The sequence below is a fragment of the Melopsittacus undulatus genome, chromosome 5, assembly GCF_012275295.1.
Source record: "Melopsittacus undulatus isolate bMelUnd1 chromosome 5, bMelUnd1.mat.Z, whole genome shotgun sequence".
Classification (NCBI taxonomy): Eukaryota; Metazoa; Chordata; class Aves; order Psittaciformes; family Psittaculidae; genus Melopsittacus; species Melopsittacus undulatus.
Genome location: NC_047531.1, coordinates 71,200,376 through 71,223,432, shown reverse-complemented (window position 1 = coordinate 71,223,432; position 23,057 = coordinate 71,200,376). Strand labels below are relative to the sequence as shown.

General features: G+C 35.3%; 1 protein-coding gene across 1 annotated transcript in view; it reads right to left on the bottom strand.

Moving 5' to 3' along the window:
* Positions 1–23,057, bottom strand: part of LRRIQ1 (leucine rich repeats and IQ motif containing 1) — a 110,325-nt gene that overhangs the window by 52,117 nt on the left and 35,151 nt on the right. The window contains exons 15-17 of the mRNA XM_034063056.1: positions 22,228–22,704; positions 19,619–19,757; positions 16,937–17,056 (exon numbers count right to left, since the gene is read on the bottom strand). Of these exons, the coding sequence (XP_033918947.1) occupies positions 16,937–17,056; positions 19,619–19,757; positions 22,228–22,704 (736 nt within the window). The remainder of the gene's footprint in view (positions 1–16,936; positions 17,057–19,618; positions 19,758–22,227; positions 22,705–23,057) is intronic.

The following is a 23,057-nucleotide window of genomic DNA, read 5'->3' as shown; positions in this document are numbered from 1 at the left end:
TTGTTCACTGTTTTCAACTAGTATTTTATATCCAGATGTAGGCGCCTGATCCTGTCAAACTTATTTTTGTTGAGTTGAATCAGTGAACAGTTTTCACTGAAACCTGGTGTTAAAAAAAGTGAATGCTATATGTACTTATTCCTTCAATTAATCAATTTTAGTTTTGATATTATGAAATAATTTCTGAAGTGAAACAATAGCTTGGAATGAAGGGTGATAAGATTAGGTGCTAACTTGTGTCTCTAGCACTTCAGGGCAGAATTCAGTTTTCTTTCATAAAAGCAAAATTTAGATTTTGTTTCAAACTCAACTGCATGTGACTTATTTTTCTTATAAGTCCTTGAGGTTTTTTTTACCATCTGTTCTTTCACTGTATTCTGATAAGTGAGAGAAATAAATTACTCCTACACAGTAAGTAAATACTGCTGAAGAATTTGGCTTCGCTTACACAGGGCTCAGTCATTCAGTCTGTTCTTACCTTAGCAGCAAAGAGCCTGGGGTTCATTCTTTTGAAAATGTCTAATTTATAAAACTGGACTGTGTTTCTCTCATTCGTAGATTATTCCAGATTGCATGATTTCTGACCCTGTGAAATTATCTTAACTTCTGATACCTTACTGTTTAGTTTGCGTAAACAGGACTTTGCACAGCCTTAGACTGGTGAAGAAGAAGGTCTTCCAAACCCTTTGAAATTCTGAGAGACAAAAGGATCATATTCTGGCTATTTGTAAAGGTTGCTTCAGGTAGTGGTCACATAATTCAGTAACTCTAAGACCACTCTTTTTTATTATAAGGTAATTGGTTAACCAGTATTATTCTTCACCTTCCATTAAGACTTAACTGTTCAAAATAAATAAATTTTTACTTTACTTTCATATCTTAAAAGGGATTTATTCTTACATATTTATTTCCTTGTTTCTGAACTCCCTGTTCTTTGATTACAGTATGTTTTGGTTTTCATTCCTTCATTTAATAAATATGGATAAACTCTATGCTCTCATGATTAACTGATAATGTCCCTTTATGACTCTTCCCCTTCCTATAATTTCAATTAATGATAAACATATACCATTATCCTTTTTACCACAGCTCCTCTCTCAGGTGGTTGTATATGTTAAGAAATCTATGTAAATAAACTTTAGAGGCATGCAACAAATAAAATGTATCACATTCTTTAACTGGTACATTTACCTGCAACCCACTAATCCATATCTTCTCAGTGATTAGTCTTATGCCAATAATAACAACTGAGTGGTTGATTCAAACAATTTTCATTAAAAAAAGAAAGAAAAAAAAAGGTCACAGTTAAAATCTATGCCAGAAGCAGATTGTAGTAAATCAAAACATAGGTGATCATTTAAAGATGTGAAACTGGTACAATTCAGGCACAGAAGGCTGATACATCCGTATCTCAGCAGAGACAAAGCTATGATATATTCAAGTCTTGTAATTGCCTGGGGTCTATGGGCAGAATGGCCAAAATGCAAAACGAGCAACTAGGAGAAAAAGGAGAAAATCTGACCAAAAACTATCCGTGAAATTAGATATTAGTTCTCCTTGTCCTCCTTGAATTTACTCTTCAAATGCACTGAACAAATCATATTTCTAGTTTTTCAGATGAGAGTTTTTTAACAATTTTCTAAGAGTGGGTTTGCAACCCAGTCATAGGTCAACTCAGTTTTTCGTAAAAGCTGTTTCTTAATTTTGCTGGTATATAAAGGTTTATGAAAGTGGCAGATTTCTGAAGTATTTTTTCCTCCTTTATTTGGAAGAGAATCAACACAGCTGGGAGAGGGGTAGATTTCCATTTCTTGTACAATTTAAATGTCAAATAATCTAATTAGTTTTTTGTGTACAGTGACATGTCTATTAATTACCTGGCTACTTAGATGTCTTACATAAGAAGTGAATGTGATCCAAGTTCTAATGTCAAATTTTAGGTACAGCCTGCATACTAGCTATTTGAATTTCTAGCTCTCCGATTAAATTGTTTGTGATAGAAAGCAACAAAATCATGAAACATGAAAACTACCACTCCAAAATTGTAGTCATTTTTTTTTAACAAAAATAACTTAAGCAGCAAGAATCATTGACTGAATCCTTCTGCTTAATAGTTGTACCATGACTCAATTAAAGTTCTTTGCTCTTAAACTTCAGGCTGAAATTTTCTCACAAGTATTTTCTTAGCCCACTGTTCACCAGTTATTATTTTAATATTCTTCACAGTGTTTCTATTTCTTTCATAGCCTGTAAAATGTCTATCAGTGTTCTAAGTCTTGAATATAAATTTCAATGAAAATCTAAAAGCACTTTTCAAAGGTGCTTTTTCAAAGGTGCAAGACAAGAAAAAAAGATAACTGATTTATCATTAAGCACGTTTCACACTCCTATGAATGTGTAGCATATTATAAAAATATACAACACTGACATTTGCTTTGACCAACAAAAATAAACACAGAATTGATTTTCAGATATAAGCTCTTCCACGATGTGTATCCCTAGAGATTTTGACAGTGTTAAATTGAAGAAACTTTTGTCCATATTTTCCCCATAAATACTGTCCTAAATTAAAACTAATGCAAAGTTTATGGCAGAATTGTCAATACTTAAGGCTAAAACCTACATCCATTTCTACTGATATTGTTCACAAAAAAAAAAAACAAAACAACAACAAACCAACAATCTGAGATGAATTACAAAGCAAATAAAATTATAGTGCTTGATTATATGGTCTACATAAACCGTTACAAGCATACATTTGTTTCTGAAGCCAAGTTAAGGAACCAATTTCATAAATATTGAGATATATATGTAGTTTTACACATACGTGTAAATCGCATACAGTTGATTTAAAACACATTAATTTATCTGAAGATCTCTCACACTTCTGTATCCTCCATACTTTGTTTACAGTGTTTGTTTCAAATCAAAGACTGTATTCATTACTTTTTAAAAGTTGCAATTTTTACAGGTACACAAAACATACATAGACCTTTATAAATGTTTGTTAAAACTTCACAGAAATAAATTCACTCTAACTTATGATTTGAAACACATTTTTAATACTTGCCAAATTATTCGAAGGTTTCTTTAATTTTCTTTTTTTTTTTTTGTGCCAGACTTTGTGTTTGTTTTGATTTAGCTCCTGCTCAAGATACAAATAAAACACTTCCAAGACGAAAAAGAATACAGACCCCCAAACTCATTTTTAAATACAATGCAATTATTATCCCTGATATTATTCTTCAACAATAAGAAGGTGCAAATATATTTGGGTTTGGGGTTTTCTTTCTGAATTTTATTATTAAAACTTCCATGGTATTTGCTATTTCCATTTATCCATCAGAGTCAAAACCTATTTATCCTGATTCACAATGCATTTTTTTAACCCTTTGAGAATCTAACCCTACAGGGTTTTTTCCCCTCTGATATTGCAGCTCATCAACGAACTCTGGAGACTTATGGACTTTTTATTTTTCATTGCACATTATATATAAAACATTTTTCATGTTGTTATTCCTTCATTTCTAAAACATTTCTGTCCCTTCTTTTGCAGACTGCAATCACTATTTACAATAAAACATTAAAATCCTGTGGTTTCAGAAACAGAATCAAATCCTACAACTATAAAAATCAGCGACAATGGTTCTACTAACTTAAACTGCGATTGAATGAGCTATTGAAAAGAAGACTTTTAGTGCAAATATTATTTACACAATCTAATTCTAGGCATATTTTATATGCTCCGGATTACATTCTGGAGTTACATAATCTTTTATAATGACTATATGTGTAGTTTGGACTGTTCTGAGTCCTATTTAAACTATGAACAAAAAATAGCTGACAGAACACAGTGTAAAACCTACACTCAGCTTTGAAGCACTTCAACAAGTAACTGTCCAAACTGTGAATAATGTTATCACATACTGTCTTTCATCTGTTAGATCAAGGAGGATCACAAGAGTATAATAAAAACCAAACCAATCCCCAAAACTGTGCTATGGTTAGAAGCAGAGGATGCGAGAAGACATTAACACAGACTGAAAAGGAAGACCAGCATTTGATATGTAACTGTGTTCTCGGTCAGACCAAGTATCTATCTACATCAGTAGATTGATACTTGTTTCCAGAAGAGTTCAGTAGCAGATGCTTATGGAAAGATTGAAAGAAACAGGACATGTTGGAGACAATCTTTTTCTTCATATATTCTTTCAGATCTTGGAAATAGGTAGTTTAAGGATTTCTGCTAAAGTGGTGTAGCTTAACTCCAAAAGGTCAATATGTTTGTTGCCATTGGAGCTGAAACTGCGCGGGGTTTCCAAACATAGTGAAACTCAGAATCACATGTTGAATCACTATCTGGCAAAACTGTAAAACTACTTTTGAAAATCAGGAAGAAATAACTCTTTATACCTCCTTCCTTTCTTATTTCATTTCTTCATTGATTCATTCACTGTTTGCAGAATAGCAATGGTTAGGCCAGATAAAATGTTTTACTGATATTTATGTACTGCTTTTATTTATACGGTATCTAAGAGAATAATAGGAAAATAACCAACAGAAAATAAAAAAGCAGAAGAAAATTTATATCCAAACCTCACGCTGAACTCAGACTCATTAGCAAGGACTTTGAGAATGAAGACCCTAGGCCCACTGTAGGAGAGGATCTGGATAGAGACCATCTAAAGAACCTGAATGTACACAAGTCCATGGGACCTGATGAAATCTATCCGCGGGTCCTGAAGGAGCTTGCGAATGAAGATGCTAAGCACTGCCCATCGTATTTGAAAAATCATGGCAGACAGGTGAACTTCCCGATGACTGGAAAAAGGGAAATGTAACCCCCATTTTCAAGAAAGGGAAAATGAATGACCTGGGGAATTACAGACCAGTCAGTCTCACCTCTGTGCCTGGCAAAATTTTGGGGCAGATTCTCCTGGAAGGCATGCTAAGGCACATGAAAAACAACAAGGTGCTTGGTGACAGCCAGCATGGCTTCACTAGGGGAAAACCCTGCCTGACCAATTTGGTGGCCTTCTGTGATGGGGCTATGGAACTGATGGACAGGATAGAGCAATTGATGTCATCTACCTGGACTTGTGCAAAGCGTTTGACACTGTCCCACACGACATCCTTGTCTCTAAATTGGAGAGACATCAGTTTGATAGATGGACCACTCGGTGGATAAAGAACAGTCTGGATGGTTGCACTCAAAGAGTTGTGGTCAATGGCTCAATGTCCAGCTGGAGACCAGTAGCGAATGGTGTCCCTCAGGGATCAGTGTTGGGACCAGTCTTGTTCAACATCTTTGTCGGTGACATGGACAGTGGGATTGAGTGTGCCCTCAGCAAGTTTGCCAATGACACCAAGCTGTGTGGTTCTGTTGATATGCTGGAGGGAAGGAATGCCATTCAGAGGGACCTTGACACGCTTGTAAGATGGGCTGATACCAATTTTATGAAGTTTAACCATGCCAAGTGCAAGGTCCTATACCTGGGTTGGAGCAATCCCAGGCACAGCTACAGGTTGGGCAGAGCAGAGATTCAGAGCAGCTCTGTGGACAAGGACTTGGGCGTGTTGATTGATGAGAAAATACAAATGAGCCAGCAGTGCACACTCGCAGCCCAGAAAGCCAACTGTATCCTTGGCTTCATCAAAAGAAGCGTGACCAGCAGGTCAAAGGAGATGATCCTGCCCCTCTACTCTGTTCTTGTGAGACCTCACTTGGAGTACTGTGTGCAGTTCTAGTGTCCTCAACAGAGAAAGGACATGGAACTGTTAAAACAAGTCCAGAGGAGGGCCACAAGGATGATCAGGGGACTGGAGCACCTCCCATATGAAGACAGGCTGAGAAAGTTTGGGCTGTTCAGCCTGGAGAAGAGAAGGCTGCGTGGAGACCTCATAGCAGCATTGCAGTATCTGAAGGGGGCCTACAGGGATGCTGGGGAGGGACTCTTCACTAGGGACTGTAGTGACAGGACAAGGGGTAATGGGTTAAAATTTAAACAGGGGAAGTTTAGATTGGATATAAGGAAGAAATTCTTTACTGTTAGGGTGGTGAGGTACTGGAATGTGTTGCCCAGGGAAGCTGTGAATGCTCCATCCCTGGCAGTGCTCAAGGCCAGGTTGGACAGAGCCTTGGGTGATATGGTTTAGTGTGAGGTGTCCCTGCCCATGGCAGGGGGGTTGGAACTAGACGATCTTAAAGTTCTTTCCAACCCTAACTATTCTATAATTCTATGATTCATGACTGCTCCTGAGCACTACAATAGAGCAGAAGAAATGGGAGGGGAAAAAAGGGCATTTTATTAAAAAAAATAAATTAAAAAAATGCATATTGCGATTTCACAAAAATTGTGTGTGGAACTCTTTTCTTTAAAAAAAATGATTCAGCCTTCAGTTCACCTGCCTGGTTTTGTCTAACCTGTTTCTGAACTTCTCCCCTCAGTGAGGCAGGCCATTAGTGTCATTTTCAGTTAGAAAGGCATTTATTCCACCAGATTTTACAAAGTGTTTACATTCATATTTTTTTTGCCCAGAGAAGTGGTAGATGTGTCATCCCTGGAGACATTCAAGGCCAGTCTGGATGTGGTTCCAGGCAACCTGATCTAGTTCAAGAGGTTCTTGCTCATTGCAGTGGGGGTTGGACTAGATGACCTTTGAAAATCCATTCCAACCCAAACTAACCTATGATTATATGGCACTATATTATTTTTTAATAAGAATATGTAATAAGACAAAATGAACAAATCTGAAGGACTTTTCCACTATTTTCTTTATAGAATACAAGTTTAAAGTTCTTTAGTGTGGCGATATCCTTAATTTCTACTTTCCTATTTTTTAGTGAGCATATTTCAACAGTGCAGTTAAAATCTAGCTTAGTCCAAGAAAATAAATCAAAAACTTAAACCAAAAATATAAGTGAAAGATCGTATTTTAATCAAAGGCAGAACATTCATTGGCATTCTATGACTATTTCAAATAAGCTGGCAAAATTTCTTTTTGGGCAATACATGTCACATATAGAACTGCTTTTCCTAGTGTTAGATATTTTGTAGTTTAATAATTTATCAGACTGCAAGGGGGAGTGGTCAGGCAGAAAGATCCTATGCTGAAGGATGCTCACAACAGAAAAGGTCCTACTACAACCGGCTGTACCAGCCATACTATATTGTCTTTCATCTGGCAGAAAACTGTAACTTTCTCTCTTCATTCCTGGCAAACATATTTCACTCTGTATTTAATTCAAATATCATGTCAATCCAGGACAACATCTTTAATTTCTTTAAAAAAAAACAACTTAATTTCTGACAAGGCCCAAGTATTATTTGCTAGAAATATCCTCTATAAAAGAATAAGTAAGTTTTGAGAAACTTCTTAAGAAATCACAAATTTTAGCTCCTGTAGGTGATACAAAAGGACCAGATCGTTTTTCTATGTTCATTTATATACTGGTGACAGGCTGTGATTGAAAACTTCCTTTGAAATTAAAGATCTGTATTTAGCTTTTTATTTCCCCCAGTCTTTTTAGGAAGCAGATTGCTCTATGTGGTAGTTTTGCTGAGTTACTGAAGTTTATGTGTAAAGCTTAGCTCAGTGTTAGGAAGTTGAATATCAGTTCAGACCCAGACTTTCTAAAAGACTTCCAAAGCTAAGATAGCATCAAATACAAACATTCTCAACTGAATCATCTATTAGTTGCATTATTATTCCATTTCCAGCACCACAAAACTTCAGTCTAAGTTCTGCCATTTTAAAACTACATGTAAATGTGCTGACTTGAACAAATTTATAAAAAAAACCTTCAGACTTCTTTTTAATTGGCTTAGTGAATATATGTTTTATAGAAAATGGATCTCTGAACTGCAAGCAGAACAAATAGTCTTTCTCTGCATTTGTCTTTCACGTTTTTCACATAGTTTATGTGGTAAAGATAAATAGGTTAGCACCCTAATAAAGGTTATTTTAACCTTTGGCGATGCTTCTTTTTCAGCCCTGTCTTTATAGAAGACAAGAGAATTAGGAAAGAAAGCTTGGCATGGCTGCATTCTTATGACTGCTAAAACTAAGCAACGTTTCAAGCCAAAAAAAGTAGCAAGTATCATCCGATTTCCAGAAAAACATTGAAATGATTAATTGACCACAAGAGATTTTATAAACTTAAAAAAGCTGGTTAATTACTAGAGTACATTCTTGTAGGAAAATTAGAGAACAGATGTAGTTGTGTAGATATCCATTTATAAGAAGCATGTATTGACAATTACTGGAAAAATTGTAACATTCTCTCAAGAAAAACATGCAAGAAAATTTTACTGGGGAATGTCTCATCCAAATGTAATGTCTCCAAAATATTTTATATGCAGAAATCTAACTGTTCTCTCAAATCCTAATATATTATTACGGTATGTAATCCTACTACACATATATATATGTAACTGTGATTTCCCTAGATATGTATTATTAAAATTATGGAAATAATTTATTTCTGAATATATAAAAGTAAGTAAATGATGAAAATTTCAGGGACACTAAAAGTTTTCATTCACAAAAAAGGTTGATTGTGCACATACATAATTAACTTTCCAAAAGTTTGAATCTTACTGTACTTCGTGTCAGTCGTTCTTGACCTACATGACCCAAGCTTTTCTAGAAATGCATTTTTGTCTTAAGCCTGACAAGTGTTCAAACCAAGCTCTGGGTCCTACATCTTTGTTTTTTTGAATACAAGAATAAACTATACAGATGGGTAAATGGTAACCTCAGCCTCAGAGGTTAGACATGGCTCAAGTAAGCACAAGAAATGTATGCTTCAAAAAAACTTTTGAGATGTATACCCCCACCCACGTCAATAAACCTCAGGCTCCTAGGACTGAATTTAGACCACCCCTCAAAAAGGCTCTCAGACCCCAGATGCAGTCTTTTCACATTAAAATGACAAGAATATTCAGGTCTTTCCTTCTCTGACTCTGCCACATTATACAGACTTTGGCTGGTATGTCCCTAAAGGCCTTTTCCCTAAGTTCTTGTACCTCTGTGAAAAGAAACAAAATTTTCAGGGGGCAATGAATCAGAAAACGCAGCAAACTGAACAGCCAAGGGACCGCTCATCCTCACCCCTTAAATACTGTACATTCAAAGAATACAGAATTTCAAAGGAATATAACCTGAAATGTTCTATCAAGTTTGGGAAATCAATACTAAAAAGACAATAGAAAAGAAAGTTGTACTTCAGCTTGCATTTATCGTCAAAGGGAAGTCAGGCAGAAGCACAGGGCATTAAAAATAGACTAGTCTCAAGTTTATAGTCATCTAACCTTTAATACGTTTCAAAGTTCTTGTCACATGAGACATTTGACTCAATTTCTAGACAATGTTTTCTTTTTGTTGAAAAATCCTTATTTCAATATCAAAAAAAGTATTTGGAAGATAAAGAGCAAAGGACTCAGTTGTAAGCATACGTTTTTTGAAACTGATGATAAAAAAATCTTTAATTACACTAAACCCACACAGCTGTAAAGAAGGTAAGTATCTCTCAGCTTCACTTATACAGTCCTCCTTATATGTTCCTAGCAATAATTTTTGTATTTGAAATAAATTATGCACAAAGGAATCTGCAAGTTGAAAATTGTTGATACATAACTGTAGTCTTAACAACTTACTCTTTTGGAGCCTACACTGCCACTTCCTGGGAAATTCAAGATCTTTAGCAGCTGGTTCTTTGGGATGTTTTCCTATTATTAACCAGATGATGATTTTAACAGTATTTAGCATCTAGGATTCCTTAGCCCACTCCATTCAAGGGCAAAATAGACATAAATTTTAGCTAAATTCAGATTGCATTACAGGGTATGGGTTGTTGTAATTTTTTTTTTTCCCTTCACTATTGCCACTATTAGAAACTCAAGAATTGCATGGCAAAGAAAGTCCATTAGGGCCCTAGATCCTTTTCTGAGGTACTGGTTCCTAGACAGGCAGCCCTAGCTAACAGTGTTGCATGGTGTGACTCTAGCCCTTATGTTGGACTTTGCAGTTGCTTTTGCTGAACGTCATGAGGTCAACGTGCTTATCTAGTCTGTGCAGGCTGCACTGAAGAACACCCTGGGTCTACAGCATACTGACTGCTGCTCCCAGTTTAGTATTATCTACACACTTGCTGAGATTGCATTCTGTTCCATCATACAGGTTATTTATTAAAATATTAATTACTTTGGTCCCCCTACCATCCATTAATTACTGTCCTCAAGCTGGATTTTACACAACTATTTGAGACTGGCAGTCCAGTTAATTTACCACCCTCTTGTCCAGCCCATACCTCAACAAATTTTGATAATACGACTGCATGAGACTGTCAATGGCCTTGCTAAAATAAAGGCATTCAATATGCACTGCCCTCACCTTATTTATAGTGCCAGTTCCCTTGTGACAGAAAGCAATAATCAGCCCTTGGAAAACCCATGTTGGCTGCTCTCAATCACCTTCTTTCACGGGTTTAGCAATGGCTTCTGAGAGGATTTGCTCTGCAACCTTCCCAGGAAGTGAGGTAAGGTTGATTGGCCTGTAGTTCTTTGAATCTTCTTGTCTTTCTTGAAGATGGGTGCAATGTCTGCCTTTTTCAGTCACTAGTAACCTCCTCTAGTTGTCATGATCTCTCAAAGATGATAGAGACTGACCTCAAAATTACATCAGTCAGCTTGATCAATCCTCTTGAATGCATCCCATCTGTTCCATGGAACTTGTATATGTTCAGGTGAGTTAAGCTGTGCTGTGGTTGGATAACAACTGCTACATTCTAAACTAAAATGACTTCAAGCTCCATGCAATGAGACATGTATGGATTTAATTGTGGAGGAGAAAGGAAGCTGAGATCTCACTTTCCTCTTTGGTTCCTCCAAAAGTACTGCTATTTTACTCAATTACAGTATTGGTTGTATCAATGGCCTCTTCTCACAGAGCACAGACAAGTCAGTTAGGATAGCTCCTGAAATTTTTAAATAGACATTACTAAAAATATCTTTTTTTTTTCAGTGGAAATCAAGGTATGTGGACATGGTAAAAATCAAACATTTAACTAGATCTATAACACAATCTATACCAACACTAAAATGTCAGTCTTAACATTATGCAAAAAATAAAGAACTTAGGGAAGATATATTCAGTGATTTGTGATCCTTAGGCTCAGCTTTTAAGAGATTCCAGATGCAGATGTACTCACTGAGAAGAACTGATGGTTCTCTTATTTCTTCCATTTACAATGAGGCATTTGGCTTAGAACGGCTTTTCCTTTGAGGCTACATAATGAGTCTAAAACTCCACAGAACTAAGACTTTTCTACTTTTGTATATTTTTTCCATTGCTTGGCCTGTTTATTCAATTCCAATGCTTTACTTTGTCTTTAGAGGAATAAGACTAGGAAGTACATTAATTACATCACCATACTTTGATATGTCATACATGCCAAATATAATTTAGAAAAAATACTATGCCATTTGGCTAAATATCTTTAGTGTTCTGCATCATTAGTGGGCTTAGAACTTATATCTCATGATGGAAGGTCAGAAAGCAGTCAGAGCACATTCTGCATGAGCTGTAAAGCCGGAGTGTTAGCAACAGCCACAACTCCTAATAGCTGTGTTTGTGTTTATTTTATCAGATACTGACTGAAACAATCTACTTCCAAGCCCAGGATATTTATCAGATAACTAGAAAACAAGATTTCAACTTCTTAAATATGCCTCATTGCTGAAAGAGGTAAAAAAGGGGCTTTATGTATCTGATGATGCCACAGACTGAGAATGGCATGCAATTCCTTAACATAGCAGCTGAAGAAACATGATTGTACTAAGACATTGTTCATAAACACTTACTGAGAAGATTGCTCTTCCAATATGTTACTTAGGAGAGAGTTTTTCCCCTCCTTTTTAAAGAGGATGGATCTAATGAAATTTCATCATACACTTCTTTGCTTTTCTACAACACTGTGACTTTGTCATAGCTCTGATGAAAAAGGATCATATTCTCTACAGTATACCATACAGAAAGGCTGGATATTGATCTGACATTTATAAGCAATTACAAGAGCTAGACATATGCAAGTGCGTCAAGATACAAGAAATATTATGGAGACATTCTAATCCATAGGCTACACTTATTTCTTGGCACTAGCCAGAAAACAGACAGAAAATTGTCTGTGAAAGACTGATCTGAAATCAGGCCCTGCTGTCCATTGTCTCAAAGATTGGTATGAAAAGCTGAGTCTCCAGTTGGATCCTGACACTGTCACAAGCCCACAGTCACAACCTCAAAGACTGAGACAAACCACATTATGAAAGATTATATTAAAATAAAACACATTGCATGTGTCTAGTTTTGACATGTGATAAGAACACTAAAATCAGGTGTAAAGAAATTGTTGTTCTAATTGATGTTTACTTTTCAAGAGTTAGCACATATAACATAGTTTTTCTTCTCTCTCCTCCCCTCTTCCGCCTGCATTCCCTCCAAAAAAGAAAACAAAAGAACCCCCAGAAAACAACACAGAGAACTGCTACCTAGCTGCCATAGAAGGCAAACAAAAAAAAAAATAGGAATGGCTATGTGTCTGATTGTGGATATGTAAAATGTGAAGGAAACTCCCAGCCTATAATTTCAAAAAAACTGGGATTTTAAAATTCTACATAATAAATCGCAGAAGCAGGACAACACTTTGTCTCAGGGCAACAAAGCTGTTCTCTGTTTGATGAAGAAAACAGTGACAGTTTTCTTTTTAGCTTGGGTGCAACTTACAAAGTTACTTTCTCTTTTGAAAAGTACGACTAGATAGTCCTGATTTAAAACCAAATTAAAAAAAATGACATCTTGAGAAAAACAGTATTTACATTCTGTGCTATGTAACTACCATTACCGGTATTTACCTTGATGAGAATAAGACATATGTCCATATGCTGACTCGGTGTAGGAAAAAAATTATTCAGTAGTCATTGTTCTGAGTAAAGTATTGTCTTAAAACTGATCATATTCAACTGATTCAGCTTTCTGTCACATTGGTAAGTTCAGCCATTTTGCGTTTGGCTTTTACCATATTCACATTGAGAAAATAACAATGCTAATGATTACAGAATACAGAAAGTAAAAACTATGTCAAGCAAATACATTGTCAGATTTTGTTCACCAGAGGTGAAATGAGTTCTGCCTTGTAGATCATTTGGTGCATGGATGGACTGCTGATGAAAGGCTGCCTTAAGATCAGCCTTATGGAGCATATAAGGTGAAATTCTCCAAAGTCCACATGAAAGACATGAAAATATCACTAAATACCAGACTCATACTTTCTGAGACATGTGTTGGCCAGATCTTTCATCTCATCTGGGATAGCCTGTTTGACACTGCACAATACAACAGACATAAAACACTACTGCCATCAATTGCTTCTGAATGTCTTTGGCAAGGTATGAGAGCTGATATGAATACAACAAGATACCAGTAATTGTTCAGGGAAAAAGATTATTAATCCTGCTAATGTGAACAAGATAAAGGCCTTTCCTCCAGGTCAATCACATGCAATTCATTTTTCACGTGATGTGGTGCCAAACTTCTGCTAAAATATACCACTGTTCATTGAGCAAAAAGTAAAAAGAGGAACTTTGGCAAGGACTAGAGTTTTCCCTATGGTGTTTCACAGCCTCACCTTCCACAGAGCCCTGGGTACACTGAGTTTATAATTAATATATTAAATAGTAATTTAATGAAGACTGGTGTCTAATGACATTGAAGTATTTGCAAATGGTTTAAATGGGTGCTTGCACACTAGTGATCTTGTGAGAACACTAAAAAATACAAATAAAATAATTATGACTGAAATATATGCAACACTGGTAAAAAACCCAAACAATGACTACACTAGAAAATAGTGGATTATTACAAAGACCTTTGGAGAAAATTTAGTTTACTTCTACTGGTTTGCAATAAAGAATGTTTTTTTTCTGTTATTTTCTCTCATTTCATTTACCCTATCCAAACTGAATTCTGCAGTGCAAAATGGTGTCTGGATATTTTTCTCTCCTTTCACACCTTAGCATATGGGATCTCTTAGACCCCACAATATATACTCCTCCCTACATGTTTGAAACACAACAGATAGGCACTGATATTATGTGCCATTATTTGGCTTTGCTTCAGCTATGAAACACTGGGGACAGAAAGCAACACTGAGGTGAAAAAGGAGGGAATAAGCAGTATAGACTCTTCTAAGCTTCTGCTGCGTATTTCTGCAGAAGGAGAAAGTCCATGTGATTTTGTATGGCCCAGCTGCAGAGAATGAAACAGCTAAAGATGCACAGAACCAGGTAATCTAACACCAAGCAACCTAGTATGGAGGATGGCTAGTCTGGGCTAAGCAGAGCAGAGCGTAGGTCCATTTTAGTTAAGCCAGATACTTCCCACAATCAAACTCTTTAGTACAGAAAAGATATACGCTTGGGGGAAAAGAATAATAATAAAAAAATGGTAAGACAAATATTGCAGGGTGTAAGTCTAGTTACAGACATCAATCTGGAACACTGAAATGCTCACTCACTGAACAAAGTATATCTTTCATGGGCATATACATTGTAAATTTATCACATACACTGCTCTGTAGAAAACAGATGTTCTTACATTTTTCATCACAAGAAGCTAAGTGCTCGAGTAACTTTTTTGACATTAGTCCCCAGTTCAGTATTTGAGCCAGCTGTGCAAATTAAAATGTCAACTCGTGGGTCTCCTGTCATCATCTGAACCTGAACACTTTCTCTGAGAATTGCTCCTTAGACATATCTTTTATTTCTTTCCTTATAAACACAGTATCAATTTGGGAAAAAAAAAAAAACAATTCAAGCCCCAACAAAAAAGCAAACCAGAGAGAGCTATGTGGCGACACCAGAGGGTGATACAGTGCAAGCCTCTCTCAAATGAACTGGCCCTTTTCCCTGCCTTCCTCACTTCTTCCTTTCCTCCCTGGCCTCAGGAGCACCTGCCCATGAGACTGCCTTCCTGACAGACAGATGAAATAAAACTGCCCATGTAGTTTTCAGTTTAGTAATTAAAATAAAAAAATATCAAGACACATCACAGGATTATTTGGGCCAAACAGAGGGAAACAAGAACAACTAAATTGAATTACAGCATATAAGACTCTGGCCTACTGACTGAATAATTCAAACCAGGATATTTTCCTTCTTTAATATACGAACAGATACTTCCTTCCTGTGTGAAGAAATAAATCCTTCAACTTTCTGCTTTTTATTATTTTAGAAAGAAGCCAGGGATCAGAGAACAACTAATGAGACTGCTCTTTTTTGTATATATATTCCAAATTAAAATAAAAAAAAATCCTAAAATTTAAGCCAGATCTCTATGTTTACACAAACACATTTCCTGTCTACCAAATGATTCCTGGGACTCCTGCCTCAAACATTTTGCATGGTCTTATAATAAGACAGTAATTCTGAAAAGTGTGTTAAAATAGCTGCTGAAAGGTAGAAGAAAAAAACAAAATTACTCCAAGTCATCAAGTCATTGGTAATAATTTCATACAAACCACAACAAGTGGCAAAAAAGGCTGATATTCAGATGACTGAAGAGCGATCAACTGTAAACTGTACTGTTTCAACTAACAACATATTTGGTTTCATAACTCTCTATGACCCATACAAACATGTGATCATAAACAGGATTTAATCCTGCCAGTAGCAGGGCTATCACATCGATCTCATTTGCAAAACTGCAGTGTAATATTGATAAATTCCTCTTGCAAAGATGCAGCAGCTGAATAAGCACATTCAGAGACAAGGGTTCATGAAAAAAAAAACCCCTCAGTCATATATCCTCTTAGGTCTCAAATGGCCAAATTGCTATCAGTTTTCTTTGCTTTACCTGAAACCATTAAAAAAGTAAAAAAGGGCAACCAACAAATGCAAAAAATGAAAGCAAGCTGCAAATACATAGGTAAGTCACCAACAGCTGCATTACCATGCTTACTGAGTTTCAAACTTCCCCTGTATACTGTGCCTTTTGAAGCTATATAAGATAAAATTGTTTTAAAGATTCTTTTCCTTGCTTACTGAATGAAAATATTGATCCTGTAGACATTTTTTTCCCACTTAATTATTGCTAAATTAAGTTTTGAATGTGATGCTACTCCTCAAGTTCCTTTGGAGCCTGCTTTTATTTCTTAGAATGAAAACTTCTGAACCAGTTAAAATCTTTTGAAACTAAAAGAACATTATTAACTATAATTTGTGAAAATTACTAGAAATGATTTCTGGATTTTATGCATCACATACCTTCTATGTGTGAGGTTTTTTTCCCCCCAATTTAACTGTAATTTGCTTCATAATTTACTTTTGTATTCAGACTTGTAGTCTTTTTAGCACTATACCTATAAGCCAAAAGAAGAGTTAGTAAGCCTGCTTCACCTCCAGTTTTGTGGGTGTGCTCTTTTTATTGGAATATTACAACACTGAAACTCAGCTATATTTTCAGATATATTATTGTTCTCAGTCTATCCTGAAAATGAACAAAATACATACGCAAATATTGTTGACATTATAATCTGTTATTAAAACACTAAAAAGCTAAACACTTTGGAACAAAAGTAGCTGTTTCCTTATTCTCACACAATTTTCCTTTAAGTGTAGAAATCTATGGGATTCAATGGTGGGTGTGACACTAACAGCAAGGCAACTACCAGAGCATCTCGAAGAGCAGGAAGCAATTAATCCATGACAAATACATTTAAAATTTATATGTAATATAACAAATACTTCTTTATTTCTGGACATCGTTAATTCTAGCTCTGGTAGTCCATTCATAGTTGATTATTTCCAACACCTACACAATTGCTTAATAATAAAAATGTTTATTTTATACATATTTTTTTTATGCTAATGATTGTGCTTACTTCAGAAAACGTGAAATCATCCACATTTATTTCTTCATAGTCATCCTCTACTTCATTGCTTTTAACAGCTGCAAGAGCACTGGCCAGTTTCTTTCGCAAAAGAAAACCCTTCCAAAATGCCTAAACAAAAAATTTAAAGCATGTTATACAAAGCCATAGATCAACCCCAAATCCAGATTCTCTATGTTATCCCATTAGGAAGATAAAACATCTTGGGCCTTGGTTTAATAGCTCAATGATCTGTTTTTTGAACTTTATGTGACATTTAAAACTACAAGACAAATTAAATGCCAGCATATGTCTAAAGCTTAGAGTACTCAAGAGGCTCTCCACAAGTAAGCAGAAAGGAATCCTGCAACTCCCTCAACTACAAACCTGGGTCAACTAATTAATTATTTGACAATTCCTTCAGGGACTATTATAAACTGAAAGAAAAGGCTACATAAGAAAAAGCTGAGTGTCAACTTTCAAATTTCTGAGAATAAAAATACACTTGTACTAAATGTCTTACAGTTTACAAGTAGCAATTCTTAAAGACATTTCATGCAATTGACCTAGGTCAGTTACTCTTTCTTAACTGTCTAAGATCTCTACTTAAAAAAACATTACCAGTAGGCATAATCATATCTAAGAAAAATGAGCACATTAGGAATTAACTGCTAGAAAAAGAGGAAGGGTGTTAGGAACACATGCCAAGCTTTAGAATCAGATCCAGGAAAACACTTCAGAAATCAAAATTACATAGATGATATTAAGATAATTAAATTCAGGACTGCAATTTTCCCCCAAATCAGTGTTTAACACCACTGAAGTTCAAGATGCCCTAAGCATTTAAAGCACCATGCAAAAAAATTTCACTTTGCTGAAAGATGTAGTGTAGTCCATATTTAATGGCTTTGCAATGAAGGCACTAAAATAGGAAGGTTAAATCTTATATTCTGTCTATTCTAAGTATAGGTATGTTTAGCTTATTAATTTTTAGGAAACTATTGTCCAACTGCATAGGATATTGAAAAATGCTACTGGTTCTAGACATTATTATAAAAAAAAGATTAAAGGTATTAGAATTGCTTTCTTACAATTTCATTGTTCCTATTTTCCTACAGATCTTCATAACCATCCTGATAAAATATCCTTATGTATTGAGTGATCACATGAAAAATATATTTAATACAACAAATACGATTGGTTTATACAAATGCAAAGGAGAAAAGGAAGGAATCCTAATAGTATATGCAGAAGGATAAACTGTAAGGCAGCTGTTAACAAAGGTCTATGAAAGCAATAGGTCAGTGCTCATTCATGATCAAAAAGTAAAATTATATATTTGTTTTTAATAAAGAAGATGAAAACTGCCTTACAGAACAAATATATAGAACAAACATATACAGAACTATATATATATATATATATATATATTTGTTCATGATATATCTTCCCATGGAATTCAGTTCTAGTCACTTTAAAAAAGGTTGTAATAGAATGAGGTAAAGGTTCATAGAGAGACAAAAAGATAAAAAGTACAGAGTAATGTAAAAGGAGAATAAATGGACTAAACTTTTATTTACAAATGAATGAATGTAAGAATGGATATAAAGAGATTTAAAAAAAATACACAGAAGATAAATAGTGAAAGACTATTTTCATACTAGCTTATGAAATTCTGAGGTCTGAAACAAATGAAAGGAAGGACATTTTAATCACTATATGAATTTGTGAAACTCTTCAATATGTAATAGAAGTCAAATATATAACTAAGTTTAAAAGTCTATAAAGTTTATGGAGATCAATTAACATACTAGCTAAGAATTATATTCCAGAAAAAAATTTTAGCTCAATTTCCCAGATAACTGGACTGCTGTAATATGATTCTCTACTTGTCCTGTTTCTTAGTGTGCACATTTAATAAACATTTTGCTACTGCCAATTTGTTACGTAGATACTAATGAATTACTTGGATTTCCAGTTTGAAAATGGAACTTAGAAACCTAAATCACTTTGGCACTGTTGACATTTTTATAGAAGACCTACAATATAGAATGCTTTCAAGATAACTTGAAATCTGGATTCAATACAGGGTCTGTTTAAAAATACAAAAAACCCCATGAACCCTGACAACTCTGCAGGTAAGTAAACTGGTTAGCAAACTAAACAGAGTCAAGGCATGGACTTCAATTCTTGCACATAGGAATCTATTCTGTTTAACTATTAGCTCAGTATCTACCACAGGACAGCCTACGCCATGGTCTGTTCCCAGTGTCACTATGGATAGGGCAATCCTAGGCTCTGAAGATGGGGAATAGAAGAGATGGGAAGAATGGTTAGTTGTATGGCTATCATAAATGATGTACCAGTAGTGAAGCATCTGTCAGTTTAATAGCATACATACCCCAGTAAGAACATGGGCACGGTATGTCTTAAGCATAATATGAGAAATCAAGCAAAAATAATTCAGGGAAATAGTGAGAAAGGGAAAACATTTTTATGCTTCTACTAAACTTTTTGTAGAGAAGGCCCTCTTTTAGAAACATTAAGCTGATGATAAAATAAATGTTTAATTATGAAACTATTAATCTTTCACTAATAAAATCTTAAACAAAAATAGAAGATGACAAGTACACAAAACTAGTAAGGTTTTTTGCTTATGAAATTTGCAAAGTAAAGAGAATACCATAACCCAACCTGGATTAGTGTGGCAGCTTCATGCTTCTGTCTCAAAGACTCTATAAACTGATGATTCTCTGGTTTTGTGCAGTTGGTTTTCCTCCTGGCATGGTACTGCCGCCAAAAAGACTGGATCACTGATGCTGCCATATGTAGCCTTACAGAGATATAAATGCTTTTATGAATGACATAGCCTCGCCAGTACACTGGATTATTATAGCTGTCCAATTATAACCATGAAACACAGTACTATGCATTGAGACAAATGGAAGGCACTGCAATTAAGACTGTTGAGAAATTACAATGCAGATGTGACATGTATGCCCAGAAACACTGGAGGATATTCACATCACATAACTTGGGAAATCAATTATCCAAGCGGACTAATTCCCACTAGGCTCTGTTCCCTGTATATTGACCCTACAGGAAGAATCTCCTAAAATTAAGGGGTTTAACAATGAATAAACTATTGGAGGGGTCCACTTATGTCCACTGTCCAAAAGGAAGAAAAAAGGATCATTAAAGAGAGCTAAATGCTGAAAACTGCATGAGACAAATATCTCCAAAGGAGTAAACAGGAAAAATGGAAAGTTCAATCTAATTTTTTGCCTACTTATACCCTTCACTTTAACACTACTAACCACTGCTTATATGTGTACATTTCTTAATTTGCTCAGTGATTAACAAGCACTGATTACATGCTATTTATATTTGTTCTATTTACTACATACAAATATCTTAGTATATTTATATTTGAACGATTGATCTTTATATGTTCAATTAATTTGTACTGATAGAGGAAAATTTTAATGGCAGCTCTGCATTATGACTTGGGATCCTTTTCTCCATAAAATTCTCATTTCATTTGGACAGTGGGTTTAAGAAAAAAATTTATATTTCCTCCAGTCTTTAAATATTACTTTCCCCGTGTAGCACATCTATAGTACACACAAAAAGAGGTGTACTTTTTAGAAAACAAAAGCACACTTCAGGGGTTAAGCCAGAATTTTAAAATATGTTCATTAATTTTCCCAACCCCAAACATGATTTATTTATAAGCTTTGCATCTATAAAAAGCAGTAGCTCAGTTAAAAAACAACTGCCCAGTGGTTTGCATCCTGCACTGAAGGCTGCATGAAGACCTCATAACTTCCTTCCAAGATGTGAAAGGAGTCTACAAGGATGCAGAGAGAGGCTCTTCATCAGGGACTGTAGCAATAGGATGAGGGGTACTGGGTTCAAATTTAAACAGGGGAAGTTCAGGTTAGATATAAGGAGGCAGTTCTTTACTGTGAGGGCACAGTGGGACACTGGAACATGATGCCCAAAGAAGTGGAAAATGTTCCATGCCTCACAGTGTTCAAGGCCAGGTTGTAGAAAGCCTTGGGTAGCATGTTTTTTTTAGTGAGGTGTTGATGATCCTAACTAGGTGATCTTAAGGTCCTTTCCAACCCCAATCATTCTTTGACTCTATGACTGAAGAGAACTGTTCAACAACTCACTAACAGAATGCATTTAAAATATTAACTAAAAACTCTAAATTAACTATTTAAAAAAGATTTTTCTGAAGCATACATATTCCACAATAGACTACTGTACTCTTAATCTTTTTACTATTGTGCACTTACTTTCAACTTCCTGAGAGGCAATGATGAATTCTATTGTCTTCCTGAATGTTATGACGAATCATTATTGTCTTAAGTACCTACTAAGCACTACTGCCCATTCACTGTAAGTCTAAGGAGTGCGAAGAAGCATACCTTTCATTCTTGTTCTCCGCAGTGTCCTCAAAACATGTATTTTCAAAATGGAGTTCTTATAGAACCATAACTGAATTTTTGTATATTTAGAGCAAAAATATCAGATTCTGTTTTCCCTGACCATAAATCCAGAACCATACTAACCAGCAGCAAAGACATTCCAAAGATATAATAAACCAGTCTGTTTCATACAGGAGAATATTTGGGAACACAGAAGAAGATGAACTGGCCTCTCACCCCTGCCTTTAAGAAGCAGGTTGAAGCATGTTGGAGGAGTACCAAGGGCAGGGCAGGCTATTAGTTCTTCAGTCATCACAACAGCAGGAGATTGGCCTAAGGTCAAGGGAGTAGGATGGTAGATCTAAGCAACTTTTCCCTCTTGCCTTCTAAACTATACTGATAGTAAACTCTACACAAATGAATCTTGAATGTCTAATGAACAGGATAGCAAAAAAAAAGCCTTACACTTTGTAACCTGACCCAACATTTCTACAAACCATCCAGCATTTTCATCTCTAATATTGTATATGTAATTGAATTGGTGTCATAAATTTATTGCAAAAAAGAAGAAAAAAAGTAGGAGATCAAGTGGAAGTTTTCAAATTCTCTTGTTAGACAGTATTTAACAATTATCTTAAGTACATATATATCTATATTCTAATACATCAACTGACAGAATACTACAAAGGATTGCTGTTAATATGGAATTCTAATGTACATCTCCTTAAAACAACTCTTCACTCTCTAATAATTGTAAAAATCTTGTTTTCTTACTACAAGTTCTGTGCCTCTGTTTTAAAGAAGAAATCATCACTCCTATTGCCTACATAGTTAACCTATTTGAAAGCAGTCTGATATCTCTCTTACCTTTCTGTATCATTCTCAAAATGCTGAAGATCTTTTCCCACATTACTTACTACTATCACTGACTGCTGCAACATGAGTTCAGCTGACATGTTATTGTTGCCTTTGCTCTCCCCACTGTAATTAATACAAGATTCAGTGCTCGTCTCCTTCACTTTCTGATGTTCTTTATTTTCCTTTCGGTGCACAGGTATGGAGGAGTTAATGAATGTGGCCTGAGTATGGCCAGTAGCAATCCATCTTTTGGAAGGATCCAACAAGTCCTGTTTATTTTCTGTCGCACCCATGATAAAGAGGTTATTTTCCTGTAGGCAGCCAGTAGATGTTTGCTTTAGATGATTTTGCAGTGCTTCTGGTCCATCTCTGTCAGTAATGTATAGTTCACCATACTCATGTGCATATCGATGTTTAATGCTAAGTTTCATCAACTGATTAAAATACCAGCATTGTCCCTGTGCAGAATTTATAGAAGAGGCAGTTCTGGAAAAAAAAAAAAAAAGACAAAAATGTCTTTACATGTTTCAGAATGTAAGAATGATTTTTTAAAAAAATATTCCCTCTATTGCTTTCTAAGCTACCTTGTATTTTAAAGTATTCTTATATGTTTCCATATCCTTACGGTGAACAATAATTACTCTGATTGAAAAACATTTTCAGTATAAATCCTATTTTCTTTTTTTCTTTTTTCCTTTTTTTTTGGCAACTTTTAAAATACACTCATATATTAGATTGCTTATTTTACTCTGACTTTTGATTTTTTTTAAAGGTTTCAATCTGTTTGAAACAGACACCAGGGCATGCATTTCACTATTAATTTTACATGTGGCTAGAGG